General features: G+C 35.7%; 2 protein-coding genes across 4 annotated transcripts; one reads left to right on the top strand and one right to left on the bottom strand.

The window, feature by feature from the left end:
• Positions 1 to 3725: 3725 nt before the first annotated feature.
• On the top strand, positions 3726 to 10426 carry LOC104117773 (MADS-box protein AGL24). 3 transcript variants are annotated; one of them, XM_009628867.4, is made up of 11 exons: positions 3726 to 4039; positions 4329 to 4353; positions 4454 to 4636; positions 7327 to 7405; positions 7886 to 7947; positions 8531 to 8630; positions 8737 to 8778; positions 9053 to 9094; positions 9226 to 9383; positions 10003 to 10059; positions 10211 to 10426. In XM_009628867.4, exons 3-11 carry the CDS (start codon positions 4455 to 4457, stop codon positions 10224 to 10226), a joined length of 738 nt encoding a protein of 245 aa, XP_009627162.1. In that variant the 5' UTR covers positions 3726 to 4039; positions 4329 to 4353; position 4454; the 3' UTR covers positions 10227 to 10426. The 3 variants fall into 3 exon arrangements, with proteins under 3 accessions (XP_009627162.1, XP_009627161.1, XP_070056225.1); XM_009628866.4 differs by lacking the exon at positions 4329 to 4353 and having other exon boundaries at positions 3727 to 4039; XM_070200124.1 differs by lacking the exon at positions 3726 to 4039 and having other exon boundaries at positions 4055 to 4353.
• An 8487-nt stretch (positions 10427 to 18913) lies between these two features.
• LOC104117774 (uncharacterized) lies at positions 18914 to 19513 on the bottom strand. Its single transcript, XM_009628870.1, has one exon. It carries the CDS (start codon positions 19511 to 19513, stop codon positions 18914 to 18916), a length of 600 nt encoding a protein of 199 aa, XP_009627165.1.
• Positions 19514 to 23770: the final 4257 nt, after the last annotated feature.

Here is a 23770-nt window from a genome sequence, read left to right as displayed (position 1 = left end):
GGAATCAAAAAAGTATAATTTTTCCTAACAATTCCATAGTCTCCCGAAGATAAGTACAGACGTCTCCGTATCGATCTGCGAGACTCTAATAAACCGGCTTGTGACTCACGACACCTATGAACCTAGAGCTCTGATACCAACTTGTCACGACCCAAACTCCCTACGTATAACGTCGTGACGACACCTAGTCTCTACGACTAGGTAAGCCTAACAAATTGCGAAAAATAACAATCGAAAGTAAAACTTGGCAACTAACAATAGTGGATAACTGAATAACTAGTAACAATGTCGCTCGGCATGTACAATAACCAATACTCTAAAAATACACAGTCTTCCCAAAACCCGAAACATCATAAGTCACAAGCTACAGAAGGAAACTAGTATTTCGATACACCAGAGTCTAACAAAAGAAGTACGAAAGGTAAATAGCATAAGAGGGAATAGAGGGGGACTCCGAGGTCTGCGGACGCGGCAGATGTACCTTGAAGTCTCCGTACAACAGCAAGCACTCTCAGCTAATAGCGGGGATGATAAGAAGTACCTGAATCTGCACACAAAGCATGTGCAGAAGAGTAGCATGAGTACACCACAACGGTACCCCGTAAGTGCCAAGCCTAACCTCGATAGAGTAGTGATGAGGTCAGGTCCAGACCCTACTAGGATATAATAACAAGACAAGTGATATAATAAAATGCAGTAAAAATGGAGAATTTAACAGAAGAAATTCACAGAGAAATAACAACACACAAACAATATGATAACAACAGGGGCGCTCTTAAGATACCGTCTCGTAGTCCCAAAAGTAAATGCGCGAGGAGATCTCCCGAGGTATCGCCTCGTAGTCTCAAAATTAAATGTGCAGGGAGAACTCCCGAGAAACCACCTCATAGTCTCAAAAGTAAATATGCAGGGAGAACTCCAGAGGAACCTCCTCGTAGTCTCAAAAGTAAATATGCAGGGAGAACTCCCGAGAAACTGCCTCGTAGTCTCAAAAGTAAATATGCAGGGAGAACTCCCGAGGAACCGCCTCGTAGTCTCAAAAGTAAATATGCAGGGAGAACTCCCGAGGAACCGCCTCGTAGTCTCAAAAGTAAATATGCAGCTCAAACCGATAAATACAACAGTTAACGGGCAGATTTCTACAGTTATGCTGATAGAGAACAAGGAAAAGCAGGAAATCAACTAGGCATGCTTCACAGAGTTCAAATAAGCAGTTAGAGCACGTAGACATGCGATATTAGACTAAACAGGATAGCTACACATATTGTAGTAGCTCAATTAAGAATGAAAACAGACTAATACACATTTAAACGGTATAACTCAAATTAAAGGACAAACAGATTACTACTCAGTAAAATAAATAGGGATTTTACAATAAATTGCCCGTGTACGTACTTGTCACCTCACATACACGGCGCTCACATATCACAAGAGTACCAAATCCTAAGGGGATTTCCCCCACACAAGGTTAGGCAAGCCACTTACCTCGAACCAAGCTCAATCAATCAATTAGAATGCCCTTTCCTCGATTATTCGACTCTGAATGGCCCAAATCTAGCCAAAAATAATTACATATCATAAATACAACTATAATAGACTAATCTAATTAATGAAATCAAGACTTTAACAAAAATTTCAAAAACCGTCCTAAAAAGTCGACCTGGGCCCACGTCTCGAAATCTGATAAAAGTCACAAAATACGAACACCCAATCAACCACGAGTTCACCCATACAAAAATTAACAATATCCGACATCAACTCGACCCTTAAATCAAACTCTTCAAATCCCTAGCCTCAACTCCCAAATTCGACCTTAAATACACACTAACTATGTGGAAAAATAAATGGGGAAGCAAAATTATTGATCAAAAATAACCACCAGGAACTTACCTCACGAAATTCCTCGAAAATGCTCTCAAGAAATCACCAACCCAAGCTCAAAAATGAAGAAAATGACCAAAAACCTCGAAGCCTCACTTAAAAAGGTTCTACCCAAGCATTTCCGCACCTATGGAACCTCGGCTCGTACCTGCACATCCACTTGTGCGGCGAAAACAGTGAACCACTTACTCTCCTCTACCTCCGCACCTGCGATGAAGGGGTCGCACGCGCCTGTGGAATCCTGTCCGCTTCTGCGCTCTCTCTTCGCACTTGTGGTCAGCCGTGCGCATCTGCGGGCATTGCAGATGCAGCCTTTTCTATGCACCTGTGACCCCTTACCAATCCACCCAACTCCGCTTCTGCGCCATATTTCTTGCACCTTCGGTCAGCCTTGCGCAGGTGCGATTACACCAAAACCAAAAATCTTCAGCAACTAGCCAAAGTCTAAATTCAATCTGTTAAGCATCTGAAATACACCTGAGGCCCCCGGAACCTCAACCAAACATACCAACCAATTCTAAAACACTATACGAACTTAGTCGAGCCCTCAAAACATATCAAACAACAACAAAACATGAATCATCCTCCAATCCAAACTTAATGAACTTAGAAACTATAAATTTCTACAACCGATGCGGAAATCTATCAAACCATGTCCGATTGACCTCAAATTTTGCACACATTTCATAATTGACATTACAGACATACTCCAACTTTCAGAATCGGAGTCCGACCCCGATATCAAAAAGTTCACTACCGGTCAAAATCTCCAAAAAAATGACTTTCGCCATTTCAAGCCTAAATCAGCTACAGACCTAAAATTCACAGTCCGGACACGCTCCGAAGTCCAAAATCACCCAACGGAGCTAACAGAACTAATGAAACTCCATTCGGGAGTCGTCTTCACATAGTTCCGACTACAGTCAAAAATCCTAAGACTTAAGCTTACATTTTAGGGATTCATTGTTCCAAATCACTCTGAAACCACAACAAACATCTCGGCAAGTCACATAAGTAGAAAACGATACAGGGAAAGCAGTAAATAGGGGACCAGGGCTATTACTCTCAAAATGATCGGTCAGATCGTTACAACAATCAACTTAGCAAGTAACAATACTAAATAAAGAACTGAAAGTAGTGACGAGCTTCTTAGCTAAGTCCAATTATAGTAATTTCCAACATAAGAAAGTAAGCATGCTTGCAAGTTCAACAATTAAGGCCCAAAGAGTAATTTCATATCAGGTTTGACTGAAACATGAGATAATATCTTTCGCAAATTTTCCAAAACAGGGATGTATGACAATTGTAGTACAACAATAATGAAATCAATGCATCCTCTCAGAGCAACAGTCACTCAGTCCTCCCACTTGCTCAACACTCAGCACTCGCACTTAGTAGGTACCTGCGCTCACTAGGGGTGTGTACAGATACCAGAGGGACTCCTTCAGTCCAAGCGCTATAATACGCACGGACAACTCACGTCCTTTAGGTTATTTAAGGGTAATTATAGGTTTAATTGATTAATATCCTAAAATATATGGTACTAAATAACTCGATATATTACATTACTATCTCTTTATGAAGGGGAGTCTTGAAACAACAGTTAAGAGATCTTCGTGTGACTTGTAAGTTACGGGTATATTTGCATCAGGATAGAATATCTATATTACATCCCATAGAATACGGTTTTCCTGGACCTTTCATAAATGCAGAATATTTTATGAACCGAACTGCTTTTTTTACTGTCTTCCTATGGATATATATGACTTCAATAGTAAAGGACAGTGATACTGTATATGTTCTATTTTGCTATAAGAGGTAAACGCGGACTTTCCTATTCCTGAACCACATCTTTTGATGTAACTAGCTGTAAAGTTACCATACATAGCATCCACCCTCCTCCTCTCTCTCTCTTTCGGTTTTAATTTTCTTTTTCAGCCTCTCTGAGTTTTAATTGGTGGAGCTTCTTATATAGACGAATAATATCTTCAACAAGCTAAGAAGAAGAAGGAAGGAAAAGGAAATGGAACAAGGAGCATCTTTCTCTTGAAAACATAAAAAATTTCCTTTGTTTTTTGTTTTTTCAGTTCCAAGAAGAAGTGAACAGTGCCGATTCGCCAATTCAAAGCATATACTATATCGTTTTGTAACTTGAGAGGTACTCTAGCACGTTCATACCCAATAATTGGTGCATTTTCATAGGTTTTCTAACTGGATCTGAACTGGGGGTTTCTTTAATTTTTTTTTCTCTTTCCCTCTTTTAGGGTTTCTTTAATTTTACTTAGTATTACATTACTGTTCTAAATTCACAAATATCTAGTATCTCTAGAATCCAGATTTCTCTCTTCTCTCTCTTTTGTGTAGTACCCTAACTTCGTATGAGTGTGTGAAATAGTGTTCTTTTGTTTTGTGTGATGTCGATAACTGTCATCTACAACATAATATAGGAACAATCTTCTGTCAGTCACTCAGGTATGATATAATTGTGTAAAAGTATTATTTTCAATTCTTGTTTATGCACTTGTGAGTGTACTGAAAACAGCTAGTAAAAGAAATGCTACTGTGAATTTAGAATGGCAAGAGAGAAGATTAAGATAAAGAAGATTGACAACATAACCGCAAGGCAAGTGACATTTTCAAAGAGGAGAAGAGGGCTTTTCAAGAAAGCTGCTGAGCTTTCTGTACTTTGTGATGCTGAAGTTGCACTCATCATTTTCTCTGCTACTGGCAAACTCTTTGAGTATGCTAGTTCCAGGTATTACCAGTTTCTTTTTATTTCTTATAAGTTTAACATACAATATAATACAGTAACTAGTATAATAATTCTTAACTCAAGAACATATTAAAAGAAAATTTGAGATGAAAAATTAAAGACATGTCTGGTTTCTTGTGACAAGAGGAAGCAAAGGGGTATTACTACAGGCAAAGACAACTGTTAAATTTATCGGATTTTATTCCAAGAAAATTACCTCGTGTCTCACGCCTTATGTTATATTCCATCCGTTCACTTTTAGTACTAAAAATAGATTTTCATTTTTATTAGTCATTTTATGCAAATTAAGAAAAACATAATTTTTTTTTATTATATCCACAATATTTATTAATCATTTCAAATCATTTTCTCAAATCCAATAAAATATGCATCAATTAATATGGGTATCATGTTAAATTATGCACTTTATTTATTATTTATTAAGGGGCATAAAAAATCAAAATGTGTCAAGTAAAAGTGAACGAAGAGAATACTAATTAAATTAGTTTTTTGTTCTAAAGAATCGTCAATTATATTAATTAAAGAAACCCTAGGAAATATTTTGTCTTGACCAATGTAGATTGTTATTTTTGCTCAACTTTTAGCTAATTGGAAAGAATCGATAGTCATCTGCAATCATGGACTTCCTACCGTAGATTTATTCTTTTTTACTAACCGTGATATCCTTCGAATGTCAACTAATTTCGAGTAATTTGTTGCTTTCCACCTATACATACATATCCATCAAAACTTGGGAAGGGAGGAAATCCGAATACAAATCTGTGCTGCTTCTCTAAATAAGCATTAGTAGTATTTATTTGCTTACTAGTTATATATATCAATGTTAATTATGGTATTTTGTTTTTCTTCTTAACTTTGAAACACTGCTATTTTATAATCTAGTTTATATTAGTACTACCTTTTAGTATATGATATTACTACGATATCCAATTTATATCCTTTAGTAATAAATTTCGTGTCAGTTGTCCTTCTTTAGTCAAATCTTTCCATACATCAGTCAGCTTATTGGCTAAGATGGACAAGATAGGTCTATTAGTAGTACAAATAGGAGTATGTCTTTTGGAAAATGGGAGGGGCAGACTAAAAAGGGTCTCATTGCTTATTTTCTAATTAGGAACTAATTAGTGCTTTAGAATGCTCCACGAGAGTACAATTATGATTATTAGTCCTACAATTTTTTCCATTTTTAATTTTTCACTTTGACCACAAATGAAAATGAGTCATGGAATGTTTTAGTGTGGAGTATTTGTTTAAATGATCTCTGTGATTAAGTCAAATTAATATTTTAATTCAGAACGTGCCCTTATTGAAGTATATAATGGCAAAGTGATAATATCCATTGAAGTTAACGTACATTAAGATATAGAAGTAATATCGAAAGCAATTAGTGGATTCTTTACTATTGCATAGTAATATACAAAACCACGTAATAATTCCACTAATTGGTTGCTAATTTTAAATTGTTACTTTGGTTGTAATTCGACCTTTGCTTGCTAGGTGAACTTGAGCATTTATTTAAGGTTCTTATAATCAGCCTTTTAGTGTTTCTTTTTTACCATGCTACATTGTATAGTCCTAGAGCAAATATTGAATTGGTATAATCTTTCTACATACAGACGCTAGTATATTTTGGAATTTAAACTTCATTATTAAAATCATAAAGGGCAGATCACAATCGACAAAATAATGTCAATGAGATTTTGGGTTATTATTTATTAAGTGCCAAGTATTTTCACTCCATTTGTGGGCAAAATTACCTCTCTCTTTATGGCCCCATGCACCTCACAGAAAGAACAAAACCTTACGTCGTTAGGAGAAGCATACAAAATTGAACCAACTTTAGCACTACTTTATAATTCAGAATATGGATGGAACTTTATTGACTAGTTGTTTTTTCTTTTTTCTCAAGTTAAATTCGTAGCTTCCTATCGGTAGTTAGGCATGCATGTCTCCTTTACATGCCGGTAACATTAATATTAATCTCGTATTTTTGTAATTTTGTATTTGTAAATTTCTTTTGCTATATGTTGTTTCTTTCGTTTTGATTATTCTATCACCTTATTCCTTTATCTAGCTGTTATTACTACTTGTTGTGTCTGCCACTTTTAATATTTTTTTGAGCCGAAGGTCTATCTGAATCAGTTCTCTACCTTGACAAAGGTCAGGGGTAAGGGATACATACACCTTCTCTGAGGCTACTTTGTGAAATTACATGGGGTATGTTGCTACTGTTGTTGTTGCTTTATAAATTGAGAGAGATTATGTTCTCCAAATTAAGGTAGACCCTTGTCAATTGACATTCCAACAAAAGATATATTCGCGAAGAATATTAGAGAGTTATCTTTATATATATATACTGGAAAAAGTTTTGTTCTATGTATATGATGTATTACGAGAAGGGGAAAGCTTGAGTTCCAGTTATTAATAATTTGGTAGTTCAACATTAGAGAACCAAAAGGTTGTCTTTTTAGGCAAATTACATAGTGTTGAAATGAGATAGACTTGACTAAAAAGAAACAAAATATAGAGCATTCATATATGAGCTCTCCAACTAATCATATAGTTTTGAGACATAGTCGATTCATTGATTTTTGCTCGACGGTAATATATGTATAAAAGTGGATAAACACTTGAATTAACTCAATAATTAATCACCTTGTTCATGAATGCAGCATGGAGGATATCCTTGGAAAATATAAGTTGCACTCAAGTAGCCTTGAGAAAGATGACCAACCTTCCCTAGACTTACAGGTAATCTTTATTTAACATCTTATATACTCTATCAATTTATGTGACATAGTTTGATTCGATTATGAGTTTAAGAAATAATGGAAGACTTTTAAAATCTGGAGTCATATACATGTCATCACATTTGTGTGGCTATAAAAGTTTCTCATTAAATGTGTCATTCTTACGGAAACAAGCAATGTCACATGAACTGGAACGATGGAAATAGTAGATTTAATATTGTATGAGTAACTAGATGAGGCTATTGGTGCTTTATCGATCATTTGGACAAACTGAATTTCTTTTGCTGCTGAGTGAATTCTTAATATTGTATTTTCCCTATGATCAACTTATGGTTATGACAATGCTTACACTAAGCTCTACGTTTCTTTAGAGGCAAAAGAAATGTTTTGAACCTGTTTTTGAGCTGAATATTAAGCAGGATATAACATCCACAACAGCTGCATGTTTTACTAACTTTATTTGCTGCTTATCATATTGTAGCTAGAGAATAGCCTCAACATGAAATTAATCAAGGAGTTGGCTGACAAGAATCGTGAGCTGAGGTATAGCCTTCAACAATTCTTTCTTTTCCTCCATCACTCCTTTTATTGGCACTTTGTTTTAATAATTTATAATGGTGTGCATATTAATAATTGGCGCGCCTTAACTTTCACTATCACAGGTATTGATAACTCTATTCATGAAAGCCTAGATATATTAAAAAACGTACCTGACATTTCTTGTCATTGCTTAGATTTGAAATCGTCACTTAGAGAGCTACCCTTCGATTAAAAAATTATACCGTTATATATATATATATAGAGAGAGGGGGGAATAGAAGACTTGAATTAGAAGATCTACATTTTAGTACTCTTATAAATATCTCAGAAGAATATATGCCAACTTGAAAAGAATAAAGTATTAGATAGTAATTCATGTTTCATATGTAAATAATACCTCGATAGAAGTAGAAGGGCTAGGCGTATATAACATTAAGCTGCACACCCTTCACAAAATCACATGTATATATCTTATTTAATTTGCTATAGTATTTTTTTCCTCAAATAATATCTTATTTCTATTTCATTCTCATCAAAGCATACATTTTTATATCTGGATATTGATATACTATATTTTATATATCAGGCAGATGAAAGGCGAGGAACTTGAAGGATTGAGCTTAGAAAAATTGCAACAAATTGAGAAAAGACTTGAAGCTGGACTCACACATGTGCTTGAGATCAAGGTTTTTTCTCGATATTGCACTTTATTATGTTAAAGACTAATAGTAAACATATGATGTTATACTAATTAAATAACTTCTAATATACACAAACTCGTTTTCATCTCAGGGTACAAAAATTATGGATGAAATTACCAAACTTCAAAGAAAGGTTAGTAGAAGACTTTATTAGCTTAAACCCATATTTTGTCTAATTAGGGGCTAAAATATCAATATAATGAGAGAGTAAAAAAGAAGTTTTACATTATTATGTCATCTAAAAGATGACCTGGACAAATAGGACAGATAACCTGCAAAACAATTTAAAATACAATGATTGGAAAAAAAGGTTATCTTGTGTGTATATAGGTTAAATCCCATTTTGGTGTATTTAATATATTTCTCCCTTTTTTGTGACTCCTGAATAATGCAAATCATATATGCAGGGTGCTGAGCTAATGGAAGAAAACAAGCAACTGAAACAGAAAGTAAAATCACCTGGGAATAACCTTCTCTTTTTTTTGTATACAATTTATTTAATTATTTAACAGGGTTAATTAAATTGAATGATCATCTTCTAATGCTACAAATTAAATTTTTGAATGTGCTTCTTAAATAGATGGCAATGATGAATGAAGGAAAGTTGCCCTTACTCACAGACTTGGATTGCATGGTAATGGAAGAAGGCCAGTCTTCTGATCAGTCTATTACTACCAATGTCTCTACTAGTGGTCCTCCTCCTGAGGATGATTGCTCAAATGCATCTTTGAAGTTAGGGTAAGCTTTGCTTATATATACTCTTTATAGCAGGGTCCGGGAAAAGGGTCGGACTACAAAGGTCTATTGTATTGCAGCTTTACCCTGCATTTCAGCTGCAAGAGGCTTTTCCACGGCTCGAACCCGTGACCTCCCGGTCACATGGCAACAACTTTATCTGTTACGCCAAGGCTGCATTTGGAGCAAGGATTTAACTTATATATCCTAATGGCGGCATAAGAAGGGGAACCTTAGAGCATAAGGTTGTCTCCCTGTGTCATGTAGGATACTGATTCGAGCCATGAAATGAGAGATAGGCTGTCTACATCACTCCCACTTAGAGTGCGGTTCTTTCTCAAATCTTACGTGATCGCAAAATATACTTCGTACACTGAGTTGTTTTTTACACCGACAACATAAATTAAAGTACATTATCGGTGAAAATTCAACTTGTTATCTGCCTTATTTATCGAATTATTTGTTCCACTTAATATGGTAATTACGTATAGTTAACTTCTAGGTCATCAGATAGTAGTGTAAGATTTTTTTTTTACATTGTTTGTGTATATAATTTAAATGAAATTCATGTGACAATAAGCTGCATTTTGATTACTTGTTCTCCACCAATGTCTGCATGCAGTTGTAACAATGGTACTCCTGTTGAGGATGATTGCTCAGATACATCTTTGAAGTTAGGGTAAGCTTCTCTCTTATTTATCTATTTATTTATTCAGGATTTACCATATATATATATATATGTTGTATTGAGTTACTTGCCTCTTTTTGTATGTTGTATTTTAACTCTTTCCCTTATTATTTTTGGATTTCCAAATATACTTTTCTATCAGGCTACCATTCAACTAATGAAACTCAAACAGGGAGTTTTGTTGAGATTGTCATAATTTTCGGATATGCAGACTATTAAGGCAATGAGTGGCATATAGATTTGCCCTTTTTGAAATATATTGGAATTGCCATTACTTGTACTATGTATTATGTATATGTGGACTACTTCAGAAAGGGCAGACTGCAGATAAATTAATGGTATCATTTTCTCTTTTCAATTCCATTTGCTGCTAAACTGACCACTCTAAAATGAGCTTTTAATACTAGTTCACCCACCTCAATAGAATTAACTGCAAAATATTAAACCAATCTTAAAAGCTTTCTTTTTGTGCATGTCAAATATTTAGTACACCATTTTTATTCTAGGAAACAAGAAGTAATCAAGGGAAAGAATAAATAGAAATAGAAAATTTGAGGTAAATTGGTGGTTTAAATTCTAACTATGAAGGTTAACATAACTAGCTCAAAATTATCTTTATCAAAAATCAAAATTAGTATGGATATGTTTAAGCCTTTTAAGATAATAACTATGAGAACAAATAGAGATCTCAACCAATAGTTTGTCTAGCAATCAACGTCTTGGGCTTGAGTTTCATTCATATGATTATAATCAAGATAGGCATGTGTTTCTCCCAATTATGTATGGTAACAGAATAAAATGAGAAAAATACTTACCCTCATTGATGTTAACACCTAATCAAGTGGAGTAATAATTAACTATAAGAGTTATCAATTAGAGTTAAAAAAATAAAGAGGAATTTTCAAAAATCACTATAGTTAAGTGGCTATTAACGTGATATAGCTACAATATTCATATTTATTGGCCATAGCTACAATTTTATTGCTTCTGTGATGTATTTCATATATTCACGCGACTGTATTTATAAATACAATAAGGTAATTCGCCTAAAAAAATAGGTATTATAGTTGTTTAATAAAGAAAAGCGCAATAAATCAGCGTGTATCAATTCGATTATATACGCTGTATTTAATTCATATGTATTCATTCTTATATATTTTACATTGTATTCAATTTTACCATATTGAATTCAGTTGTACTCAAACAACAAAAAATCAAGAAATTGGGTGTATACCGCTCTATTCAATTTTTTTTATATATATATATATATATATATATTCAAACAATTTATTTTTAACTATTTTATATTGTATTCAATTTGACTGTATTCAAACAATAAAAAATCACAAAAATAATGATATTCGACTTTATTCAATTCACTATATTCATTTGTAGTTGCTTTTACGCTATATTCAATTCACTGCATTTAGTTTGGCTGTATTCAAACAACAAAAATTCAAAAAATATAGGGATCTTCCACAAAAAATAAATTGTATTTGTATAGAACATAATGTATTTGAGTGTATTGTACAAAATACAATATATTTGTATTTTGTATGTGACTCAATAGCAAAGAAAAGAAGAAAGTTTGTCGGAGGTGGCATTTTTCAACCAAGAAAAATAATGTATACATTGTATTAAAACTAAAAATGGAGACGAACAAAAATCCGGCCATATCTTAGAATACACTATCACATTGTATCTAACCACAATTCGGTCGGACAAATTACTCAGATGTGAGATACAAAGAAGGAGAAGAAGCCATGAATCCATATCGAAAAGTTTCAAATTTATTCTTTTCACCGAACTTTTGAAAATCTGGAGTAGAGTCGCTAGAGAAAAAGGAAATCTGAAGTAGAGTCGCTGGAGAAAAAGAAAATCTGAAGCAGAGTCATCGGAAATCTGAACAGATCTGGCCATGACGGTAAGTGGCCGAAGAAATTAAAGTGATCAAATACATTAATCACCCACTACCCGAACTATAAAGCCTGACAAACATAATAAGCTAATACCTTGTGAAGCTTTTGCACTACGGTGCCAATGTTAAACGCTGGCCTCGCTGAAGAGATAGAGAAAAAGGGAGACAGAATTGAGGGAGAAGAGAGGGTTGAAGGAAAAGTTGAGGATCGGTTGTATATATTTATATTTTGCTATAAAATATAAAAAATAACTATAAATAATATTATTTTAAAATTATTTTGGTTTATAATAAATATATTACATTATTTAGCTATAGAATGTAAAATTTCCAAAAATAAATCATATGACTATCATTAAGTGAAAAACATTTATATGCAAGACAATTGTTTTACATTAATTGATTTGATACAAATAATGAGTGCATATAAGTTTTATCCTCTTCACCTAGAGGCATCAACGTGGGTTCCCCTTTACTTCAAACGATGTGATTATGAAGTACTATGTCACTCGCTTTGTAGAATGCGCTTCGCCCTTAATAATGTGCCCTGCAACTTTGAGATCAGTGTGTATATTGATAGACTTATTTTCCAAGGGACGTATTCTATCAATAAGTCTATCAATATACACACTGATCTCAAAGTTGCATGGCACATTATTGAGGGCGAAGCGCATTCTACAAAGCCAGTGACATAGTACTTTATAATCACATCGCTTGGAGTAAAGGGGAACCCACTATAGTTTTTCGCCCCAAATTCGTATACCTTCAGGCTTTGTAGAATACGCTTCGCCCTCAATAATGTGCTCTGCAACTTTGAGATCAGTGTGTATATTGATAGACTTATTTTTCAAGGGACGTAGAACACCATACCACTTGTCATCAACCAAATATGTATATCAACCTAGCATATTTTTTTCAAGGTAGGGATCGAATGTGTTATGACGTGTTCCATGTGAATCTTTTGAATTACCTTCACCTTTGTGCCTCTTCTAAATTACTTATTAAATGTTAGTGGCATTTCTGAAATGGATGTTTTAATGGTTATTCAAATGCTCTTTGAATACTGATCTTTTGGTTCAGCTTAAGAAGAACTAAACTGCACGGACTTGTATATTAAACGTAGCGCCTCACCAATATGCGCTATGTGTATTATCATGTCGACTTGAAAAAGTTGCTGACCTGAAAAAGCTGGACCCACTTGTACCCTAAAGAATCATTATCACGTGAAACATAGTGCCTCACCAATATGTTCTATATGTATTGCCATGTCGACCTGAAAAAGCCGTCGACAGGAAAAAGTTGGATCCACTTGTACCCTAAAATATCATTATCACGTGAAATATAACGCCTCACCAATATGCGCTATGTGTATTGTCATGTCGATCTGAAAAAGTTATCGACCTGAAAAAGTTGTCGACCTGAAAAAGCTTGACCCAATTGTACCCTAAAGAATCATTATCACGCGAAACATAACGCCTCACCAATATGCATTATGTAACCTAAAATCACTCTTAGCTGCCTATAAAAATCTCGCGCATTTTAGTTAATAGTTGCATTGTAACGAAACGAATAGAAAAACTTTCCATTAATTTTTTATTTTCGAGCATTGCGACATGACTGGACACAATGACGTACCAAGTTGTTACTATGACAAACGTGCGATTTTGAAGCCATGTTGGTCAAATTACAATCTGGGACGCAGACGTTGGATGTGTAAACAAGTTGTATGTTATTATTTTTTGAAAAAATATTTGTTAATAGTTTTTAAATAACATGTTAATTAATATTCGTGTGTTATCATCCCATTGGTAGGACGAAAATCAATGTGGTCTTGAAAAATGGTATGATGAACCCATTAACCAGGAATACTATAAATCATGTTTGCTAAACATTTGAAATCTGACCGGTGAATACGAACTGCAGATCTTGAAACTACAATAACAATGTGCGGCAGTGAAGGAGAAACTAAAAGAGGCAAAAGAAGAAAAAAAAAATAGGTGGAAAGAGAAATTTAAGTGGTTGAAGCATAGAATAATGGGAGATAGTGACTAAACAAACACATGGATGCGTTTAGTGTAGTATTTTATTTTTATGTTGTACGTGTCATGTATTATCTTTAATTGGTAACGAATTTAAATTTATGTTAAGCTGTCATTTTTTTTTTGTGTTCTAGTGTTAAACTAATAAATAAAACGAGAAATAAAAAATACATGCGCAAATTATGTAAAACATAAATAATCTTATTATTATATATTTAATGTCATATATACAACTAATAATACATATCAATGAGTCTCACAGCTTGTATGCTTAAAAGCATTGGCTGGCCTGAGGTGTATCTAGTAAGGCTGCCAGACTCGGTAGAAGCGGCCGTTGAGCCAGCAGCAACCTACAGAATAATAAGATATTTTAGTATATGAAATAGAAAAAACTACGTACGTGTTAGCACAAAATTTTTTAATGGTCATACCATGGTCTCATCGGGCTCCTGAATAACATCATCCGTCTCCGGCAAGTCAGTATCGCACAATATGGCCTCCGTGACAGGCGATGACGAAATCTTTAAAAAAATAAAAATACTTTAGATATTACTGACTAATCAATGATATAAAAATAAATTGAAATAATAGTAATACAAACAAACCTGTGCCTGAGTAGTGCCACAATGCTCTGTCGAAACATCGAGGTGCACTAGAGTAGATGAAGTATGTGAAATATCCTCAGCATCCTTCGATGATGAGCCATAACTCAGTCGTCGCCCACTATGCACCTCTCGTATCGGCCTATCAACAGCAATCGTCGATGGCTCTAGGGGATCCGAAAAATACTGATCCCACTCCTGCCGCGTAATGGTCGTGCCCGCAATAAAAAATAGAGCAGAGGGGTCACCTGCGAAGTCCCTGGCGACAACTGAAGGCTAAATGACTGCATATAATGAGGATCATCGTGTGACTCAGGGTGTTCACCTGGCTGATCATCTCTAATATCTTCCATGGGTGCCTCAATGCCCCCTTGCGGGGGACCCCGTCCTCACCGACCATGCCTGCCACATCTACCATGTTCAGGCTCCACTGGTGGCCCATGATGGTACTCCTCGGGCAGCAAAATTAGTAACCCGACGGTCAAATACGTGCAAAGCTGTCGTTCCCTCGCCTGTATATTGCATCATCTGCAGTCCCAACTGGTAGAACTAATGCAAGCCAATAGCCTGCATAACATACAAAATATTAATTACAGAAGAATAATGTAACATTATAAGTAAGTATAACAATTAACATACTACTGCCTCATGCCTCCCGGCGTAAGGAATATACCGACCACCAGCGCAATAAACGGGATTCCCGACAAGAAGTCGGGTAACGCTTCCATACCAACCCATGTACTCATGCTCGCCATCCATACGGTCAGGTGGAGGGTATGGCGGAATTAGTTCATACCTCTGGTCCCAAACCTCAATTTGGGCCTCTAGCCATGCCACGTATGTCTGGTCAACCCTGCAACGATCATCCCGCTAGTAATGTGTCCCGTGCCAAATGGGCGGAAAAAGGTACAAGCTGCGGGTGACCAACATGATGAAGGACTCACTCGTTCGGTGGCATGATGCTCAACTATATCGAGACATATCAGTGGGACGGAAGAGCTCCACATAGCTCGGTTGGGGGGAGCAATAATCAAGCAAACTAGCTATGAGCGCGTCGCTATATGGCCTCCATACGAACTATTTAATAAACACAAGAATCATGAGTAAACGTTACACATATCAAGCCAGGCCAAGTAAACTTAAGTATATATGTACCTACGCGACTTTAAGTAAATCCAACAAATCCCTGTAATAAGGGAGATGATGTCGAGCCTCGACCTCGTGTGTGTAGCCTCTCCTATCATGTCATGCCCTAAAACTATATGACTGACACCCAGTACTCTACCAGACCCGAGTGAATCATCCCATAGATTAATACACATCTATATGCCTAATAGGAGGATGCGAAAGCCTCTTCAATTACAATTATTTTAAGATATACGATAAAACATGAAAAATGTCTTTAAGTAATTATTTTTCCTTTGAAGGAAAAGCTTCATAAAGATAAAAGAAAGTTCCATTCATGCACGCCATGTAAGTAGCCATAGGATTACAACCTAAAATGAATACTATTATTATTTATGGAATCTCTATGACACGGAATGGGATAGTCAACCAAGGCATAACCTGGTGGCTCGAAAGAATAGTAATATAATAAAGTCCTCTACGAATATTAGCGTGGAGTCTCGCCAAATAACGTCAACGGTAAATTTAGAGTTGCCCTATCCACGCAGCCCAAGCTGCTCAGGTCCAGTCCCTGAAAATACAAAAATAAAAATGTAGTCGAAAGGCCTAAGCTCCACATGTCTAGTACGAATCATGAATCGTTCCCCAAAAAGAAAATAGGACAAGATTTAAGAAGATATAAGATGTGCAATAATAATTGATATCAAGAAAGAAGCCTTCATATCAATTAACAATTTAGAAAGTAAAATAAAATAATATAGTAAAACATATTTCAAAGTCTTCCTTTAGCATTTATCTTTGCAAAATCATGTTAGAATTTTCATTTACCGGGAGAACTATACCATCACCAATACGAAAGAAGGTCAACTAGGTTATTTACCTAGTGGAAAGTATCATATACCCTACTTGCTTAGGTCGTCTCTTCGTTGTGCCGCACGAATCGACTTAGTCATACTAATAAAGTAGCACAATAATACCCCTAATGGGAAGTACTCTGTCGTAGTTTCCAACCGTAAGGTAGGTTCTACAACTACACCGACACATGTAATTTCATGACCTAATCAGAAAAAGTATCCAAGGTCAATCTCAGTGAATTTAAGTAACTCTCAAAATCTTTACATTTATCAATGATGATATTTATAGCCAAATCAATTATTTGAGAATAGTTAAATCCAAAATATTTCACAACTCATGTATTTCCATTTTAAAAAAAAAATACTACAAGTGTTATTCCCTATTTATTTAGTTTTTTAAAATTAAGATAAAATATTTCAAAAAATAATATTCATAGCACTTAAATCTTTTATGATGCAAGAATGGTACAGTCCCAACTCGATCGTCCCCACAAGCTATGACTCATATTTAGAAACTCAATTTAATCGTGTTTCGATATGAGTATGGAGAAAAGTTCCGAGGGTAGTAAGTTTCAACGTACCTCAAATTACTTCCAACCTTACCCCCAAATGATCCAATAATGACAATGAATCACAATCTACATAGACGAACTCACATAATTCAAGAACGCATCACATTGATACCAACTAAACCAACTAAGTGTCTGACACTTAAAGTCCAATTTCATAAGTTTAACAAAAATCCTCATTTCATCATTTGAAGGTCAATCCTTGAATTTTAACTCCAACTCATTCATTAAACTTGTTATGGGATCTAGTTGTTCCACTAGAAACTCAAAATAACATCGTTCAAACAAGACCCAACACTATTCATCATCTTTACCAACCAACACTTCAATTTCAAGACTAGCTTCTAGGGTTTTATGAATAGATATTTTAATACAAATCTAACTTCATAAATATACTCTACTACGCCCGTGGAGTATAGTACATAAGATTGGAGTGAAGAAATTACCTCTTTGTCAAACCCTAAAAGTTTCAAGATTTGAGTTTCTTGAAATGTCATTAAGATTATCTTCAAATATCTATGAATCCCACGATGTTGGAGGGTTAAGAGATATAATAAATGAACCAAATCTATCAAAGAAATGCATTTAATTCTTACCTTGAAGATGTATTAATGGTAAAGAGCTCCCCTTTCTTTTTAATCCCCAAGACCAAAGTCCAAAATAATATAATTTCTCTCTCTACGAAATGCCTATAAAAATTTCAGCTGTGAGTTTTAAATTTCGGGTGCTGAGTTGCACGCCTTCGTTGCACTTCATTGTCTCATGCTGGGTTCAAATTTATTCCATCACTAAAGCAAAATTTTGGTCTTCAACTTTAATCATTCCATTTCCCAACTTAATATGCTTGCTTTTTGTCTTTCATAATTACTTCCATTATTCCCTTATCTTTGCTATTTAATTAATTTCCTTGTCCCCCCACCCCCACCCCTACCCCATTTTTATATCCTTGTCCCCTTTGTCTCTTTGTTGGCCAACAACTTTTCTAGTTTTCTAAATCCTTTCTTATTAAATTCCAACTCTTCAAGTTGGTTACATACTATTGAATTCTCAAAATTTCAGCACTTATGACATAGAAACTTGATATACTCCAAATGCATTTGATGACCTTGTAACCTCCACTAATTCAATGATTATCTATCGACATTATCCTTAAGCATTTCAATAACTTTGTTACACTCAAATAATCATGTAGATCAAATTTAATTACATTGCATTCTCAAGCTCAAAATTAGTAGGAATTAACTAAAAGAATTTGCGGGGCTTTACATTCTCCCCCACTTAGAAACATTCATTCTCGAATGTAAATTCTTGGTCGTGTTAATGTTTGAAAGCATAATCTCTAAGCCTTTTTCTTACTCCTTAACTCTTTAAGGCTTCAAAATTTTACTAACTCTCTAAATTTTTAAAACTTTCGGCAGAGTTTCCTTCGTTAATAGGCTTATCCCAAAATTTCAACCTCACAACGAGCCATAAAAATACAATATAAACGGCCCCACATGACTCTACTCATCACATCTACCTCTATGAATGCATCCGCGATTTTATATATCTCCAGACACCAGTACATAGCCTCTCCCAACATCACAATAATAAAATTCATTACCATAAGACAATTCTAACAACCATGTGCAATAGATAAATCAATCAATCACTTGCCCCACGGAAGATTATGATAAACTCTAAACTCAAAATTTCTAAAAAAAATAGTCATACCTGAAGTCGCGAATAAGTGTGGATATCAGATTTTCATATCTTTCTCGGCCTCCCAAGTAGCTTCCTCGATGTCATGATTACACCATAACATTTTAACTAAAGCTATGTCCTTAGTCCTCAACCTACTGACTTGCCTATCAAGAATCTCAACAGGTTCTTCGTCATAAGTTAAGCCGTCATTTATTTCTACTACCTCCGGTGAGACAATATGAGCAGGATCAGGCACATACCCCCGTAGCATTGATACATGAAAAATAGGATGAACCAAAGTCATCAATGCAGGTAACTCCAGCTTATAGGCTACTTCCCCAATCCTTTTTAAGATACGATATGGACCAATAAATCTAGGACTTATCTTGCCCTTCTTCCCAAATCTCATAACGCCCTTCATTGGCAATACTTTCAAGAACACTTGATCACCATCTTTAAATTCCAACTTACGTCGATGTACATCTATATAGCTTTTTTGTCCACTATGAGCAGTCTTAAGCCATTGTTGAATCAAAGCCACCTTCTCTAAGGCACCATATACAAGATCGAGACCAAGTAGTCCTACCTCAGTTGGCTCAAACCATCCAATAGGTGATCTACAACGTCGTCCGTACAAAGCCTCATTTGGAGCCATCTGGGTACTAGAATGATAGCTATTATTGTAGGCAAATTCGATCAAAGGTAAGTGTTCCTCTCAATTCCCACCAAAATCAATGACACAAGCCCTCAACATATCCTCAACCGTCTAAATAGTTCTCTCAGCTTGTCCGTCGGTCTGTGGATGAAAAGCGGTTCTAAAATTGACACTTGTACCTAATCTCTCTTGAAAGGACTACCAAAAATGAGCAGTAAATTGGGCCCCTCTATTAGATATAGTGGAGGTTGGAATACAGTGAAGTCTGACAATTTCTTTCAAGTACAACTTAGCATACTGTGGTGCCGTGTCAATCATCTTTACTAGTAAGAAATGCGTCGACTTTGTAAGTCGGTCTACAATCACCCAAATTGAGTCATGCTTCAAGCGGGTGCGAGGCAAACCCACCACAAAGTCCATATTAATCATCTCCCACTTCCAAAGTGGAATTTCAATATTTTGAGCCAACTTACCAGTTCTTTGATGCTCATCTTTTACTTGCTGGCAATTTAAACATCTAGCCACGAAGTCTGAAATGTTTTCCTTCATTCGATTCCACCAATAGATCTCCTGTAAGTCCTTATACATTTTTGTGGACCCTGGACGTATAGAATATTTTGAGTTGTGTGCCATAGCCATAATTTCATTACGAAGTCCATCAATATGTGGCACGCACAAGCGACTGTTCATCCTCAACACCCCATCTTCGTCAAGAGAAAAAGCGAAGATATCTTTAGATTGTACACCATTTCGAATATCCACCAAATTTGGATCTTCAAATTGCTTAGCCTTGACATGCTCAATAAGAGAGGAATGTGCTATAACACAAACATAAATCTCTTTAGCTATCGGTAAATGCGCCAAAGTACCTCCTCACTTTTGTCTTAGCGCGTCGGCTACCATATTCTCCTTTCCCGGATGGTAATGAATGCTTAAATCATAATCTTTTTCTAACCATCTCCTTTGCCTCAAGTTTAATTCCCTCCGCTTAAATATATATTGAAAGCTTTTATGGTCGGTGTATACTTCATAGTGCTCACCGTACAAGTAATGCTGCCAAATTTTCAAAGAAAATACAACCGCAACAAGTTCCAAGTCATGGGTTAGATGGTGTTTCTCATGGATCTTCAACTGTTTAGAAGCATAAGCAATAACCTTACCTTTCTGCATCAATACACAACCCAACCCAACTCTAGAAACATCACAGTAAACCATAAAGTCACCCAAACTTATTGGCAACGTCAATACCAGCGCCGTAGTCAATCTAACTTTCAACTCTTGAAAACTTCTCTCGCAAGCATTCGACCACTGAAACTTCGTAGCTTTCTATGTCAACTTGGTTAACGGAGATGCAATAGTAGAAAAACCTTCAATAAATCGCTGATAGTAACCCACTAATCCCAAGAAACTACGGATATCTGTTAGTGTAGTTGGTCTAGTCCAAATCTTAACCGCATCAATCTTTTGAGGATCAACCTTAATACTTTCACGAGATACCACATGACCCAAGAATGCCACTGATTCAAGCCAAAATTCACACAGAAGATTTGGCATATAACACTGTAATGACCTGACTTGTCGTTTTAAGAATTTATGCCCCGTTCAGTGACTTAAGGTCTCGAGCAGCTTCATAAAATGTATTATGACCCTCGTATGTTTTCAAGTTTGGTTTTCGGAAGATTCAGAATTTAATTTAAAGAACAATTCTCATTTTTGAAGTTTCAATGGAAAGAGTTGACCGGAGAGTTGACTTTTGAGAAAACGATCCCGGGATAGAATTTTGATGATTCCAATAGCTCCGTATGGTGATTTTGGACTTAGGAGCATGTCCAAAAATATTTTTGGAAGTTCGTAGTGAAAGTTTGCTTGAAATGGCGAAAGCTAAATTTTTGGAAAGTTTGACCGGGGAGTTGACTTTTTGATATCGGAGTCAGAATCCAATTCTGAATTTTTTTTATAGATCCGTTATGTCATTTAGGACTAGTGTGCAAAATTTGAGGTCAATCGAAATTGATTTGATACGTTTCGGCGCGTTCGGAGTAAGTTTGAAGAATTTGAAATTTCTAAGTTGAATCAATTTGGTTTGAGGTATGATTCTTAGTTTTGATGTTGTTTTACGCGTTTTGAGGGTTCGAGCGAGTCCATTTTACGATTTCAAACTTGTTAGTATGTTCGGACAGGGCTATGGTGGCCTTGGGTGTTAACCGAACGAGGCTCAGACTAAGTTTGAACTTGGAGAGCAACAACTGAAGCTCCCAGCTTCTGGTGCAATTACACCTGTGCTTGGACAGCCGTAGGTGCGAGCTCGCGGAAGCAAGTTTTTATATTACACCACCGACACAAAATTCTTACAATGGTTATTCCAGTTATTCGGCACAGACTCAGCATGAGCAGCCATGATCTCAAAGGGGTTGTTATGAGTGTGGTGATACTAGGTATATCATGAGAAAATATCCCAGACTTGGGAGGGGTGGATTTTATCAGAACACTCAGGCTATGGGCCCTAATACAGTTACTACCCCACGCGCACAACCAGTTAGAGTTGGAGGACATGCGGGTATAGGGCGCCCTAGAGAGGGAGGCCCAACCCGTTGATATATTTGCTATGGTGTGGCTGAGGCCACTACACCAGATGGTGTCGTTACAGGTATGATCCTGATCTGTTATAAAAGAATATTTTTCCTTAATTTGATTCGGTTCTGAATATTGAGGCGAGTCCTCCTATTATGCTCCGCGTATGGGTGAGCTTCGTAATTTTTTGAATCACTTATATGTTATCCATGTTGGGAGATTCGATGAGGTTAGCCCGTGTCTATCATTTTTATTTTGTACACCATTGAGGACTATAAGTCCAAAAGTGACTTTCTAATACTCTCTACAGTGAGTTTTGATGTGATTTCGGAATAATTGATCTCAATTTTATGAATTTTATGCCCTATTGGTATGGGGGTTCATTATGTGTTGTGAAAATTATTTACGAAATTTATTAAAAAGAAGAAAGAAAGGGAATGGAAAATTTTCAGTTGGCGCAATGTGAAAAATAGTTGTGATTCAGAGTTGAGGACGAGATCCTCGCATTTTTATATGATGTGAAATATTTAAACCGGGCTACAAGTTGCGGTGGAAGTTATATAAGGATGAGGTCCTTGTGATGAAAAATATTTATGTGTTTAAATTCTCCCTTTGTGAAATTTAATTTGTACTATAGTACTAATAGGGAGTCATGCCTGTTAGGCTTATTTGATAATTATTTTATATGTTTCTGTGCATATTTAGCTATATATGTGCTATAAACATTTCGTTTTAGCCTATAAGGTGAGTGCCCAGGTGGTGTTAAATGCGACTCGTTGATTCGGATAAATAATTATGAGGTATTCATGCCTCGCGTGTTGCTGTCAGTGTTGAGAAAATTTGAAATGAGATTTTAGTTAATATGAGATTAATTGAGGATGTTGGAATTAATTATAAATAACTATTATGACCAGAGATATGGTTATGGGCATACGTATAATATGTGTGTAGGAACGAAATTGCTACCGCCGGTTGAGACTAACATAATGTGTTAATATGGAAAATCAGGCCTTTTGAAATTAATTGGAGTGTAAGAAATTGGCTTTAAAGTTTATAAATGAGGGTAAAAAGGAATAATCTCAGCTAAGATGATGTTGTCGGACCCATGTTAAATTGCGGGGACATAGAATCACCCGCGAGTATGTGTGTGAGGATACGCTCAGTAATTAAATGTCCTCAGAATAATTCTTGGCACATTCGAGGACGAACGTATGTTTTAAGAGGGGGAGAATGTAACGACCCGACTTGTCATTTTAAGAATTTATGCCCCGTTTAGCGACTTAAGGTCTCGAGCAACTTCGTAATATGTATTATGACCTGCGTGTATTATCGAGTTTAGTTTTCGGAAGATTCGGAATTTAATTTAAAGAACAATTCTCATTTTTTAAGCTTAAATGGAAAGAGTTGACTGGAGAGTTGACTTTTAAGAAAATGACCCCTGAATAGTATTTTGATGATTCCAATAGCTCCGTATGGTGATTTTGGACTTAGGAGCGTGTCCGGAAGATTTTTTGGAAGTCTGTAGTGAAATTTTGCTTGAAATGGCGAAAGTTGAATTTTTGGGAAGTTTGACCGGGAAGTTGACTTTTAGATATCAGAGTCGGAATCCAGTTCTGAAACTTTTTATAGATCCGTTATGTCATTTATGACTTGTTTGTAAAATTTGAGGTCAATCCGAATTGATTT

This window comes from Nicotiana tomentosiformis, chromosome 4 (genome assembly GCF_000390325.3).
Source record: "Nicotiana tomentosiformis chromosome 4, ASM39032v3, whole genome shotgun sequence".
Classification (NCBI taxonomy): Eukaryota; Viridiplantae; Streptophyta; class Magnoliopsida; order Solanales; family Solanaceae; genus Nicotiana; species Nicotiana tomentosiformis.
Note: the sequence above shows the minus strand (reverse complement) of the source record. Positions and strands in the feature narration are given on the sequence as shown.

What these genes read in the sequence shown, in the direction of transcription:
- LOC104117773 (XM_009628867.4), top strand. Translation starts at nt 4,455, where the DNA reads ATGGCAAGAGAGAAGATTAAGATAAAGAAGATTGACAACATAACCGCA. An exon ending in TTTGAGTATGCTAGTTCCAG is followed by an intron (nt 4,637 to 7,326) that starts GTATTACCAGTT and finishes TCATGAATGCAG; the next exon opens with CATGGAGGATATCCTTGGAA. An exon ending in CACATGTGCTTGAGATCAAG is followed by an intron (nt 8,631 to 8,736) that starts GTTTTTTCTCGA and finishes TTTTCATCTCAG; the next exon opens with GGTACAAAAATTATGGATGA.
- LOC104117774 (XM_009628870.1), bottom strand. Translation starts at nt 19,513, where the DNA reads ATGGCTCCAAATGAGGCTTTGTACGGACGACGTTGTAGATCACCTATT.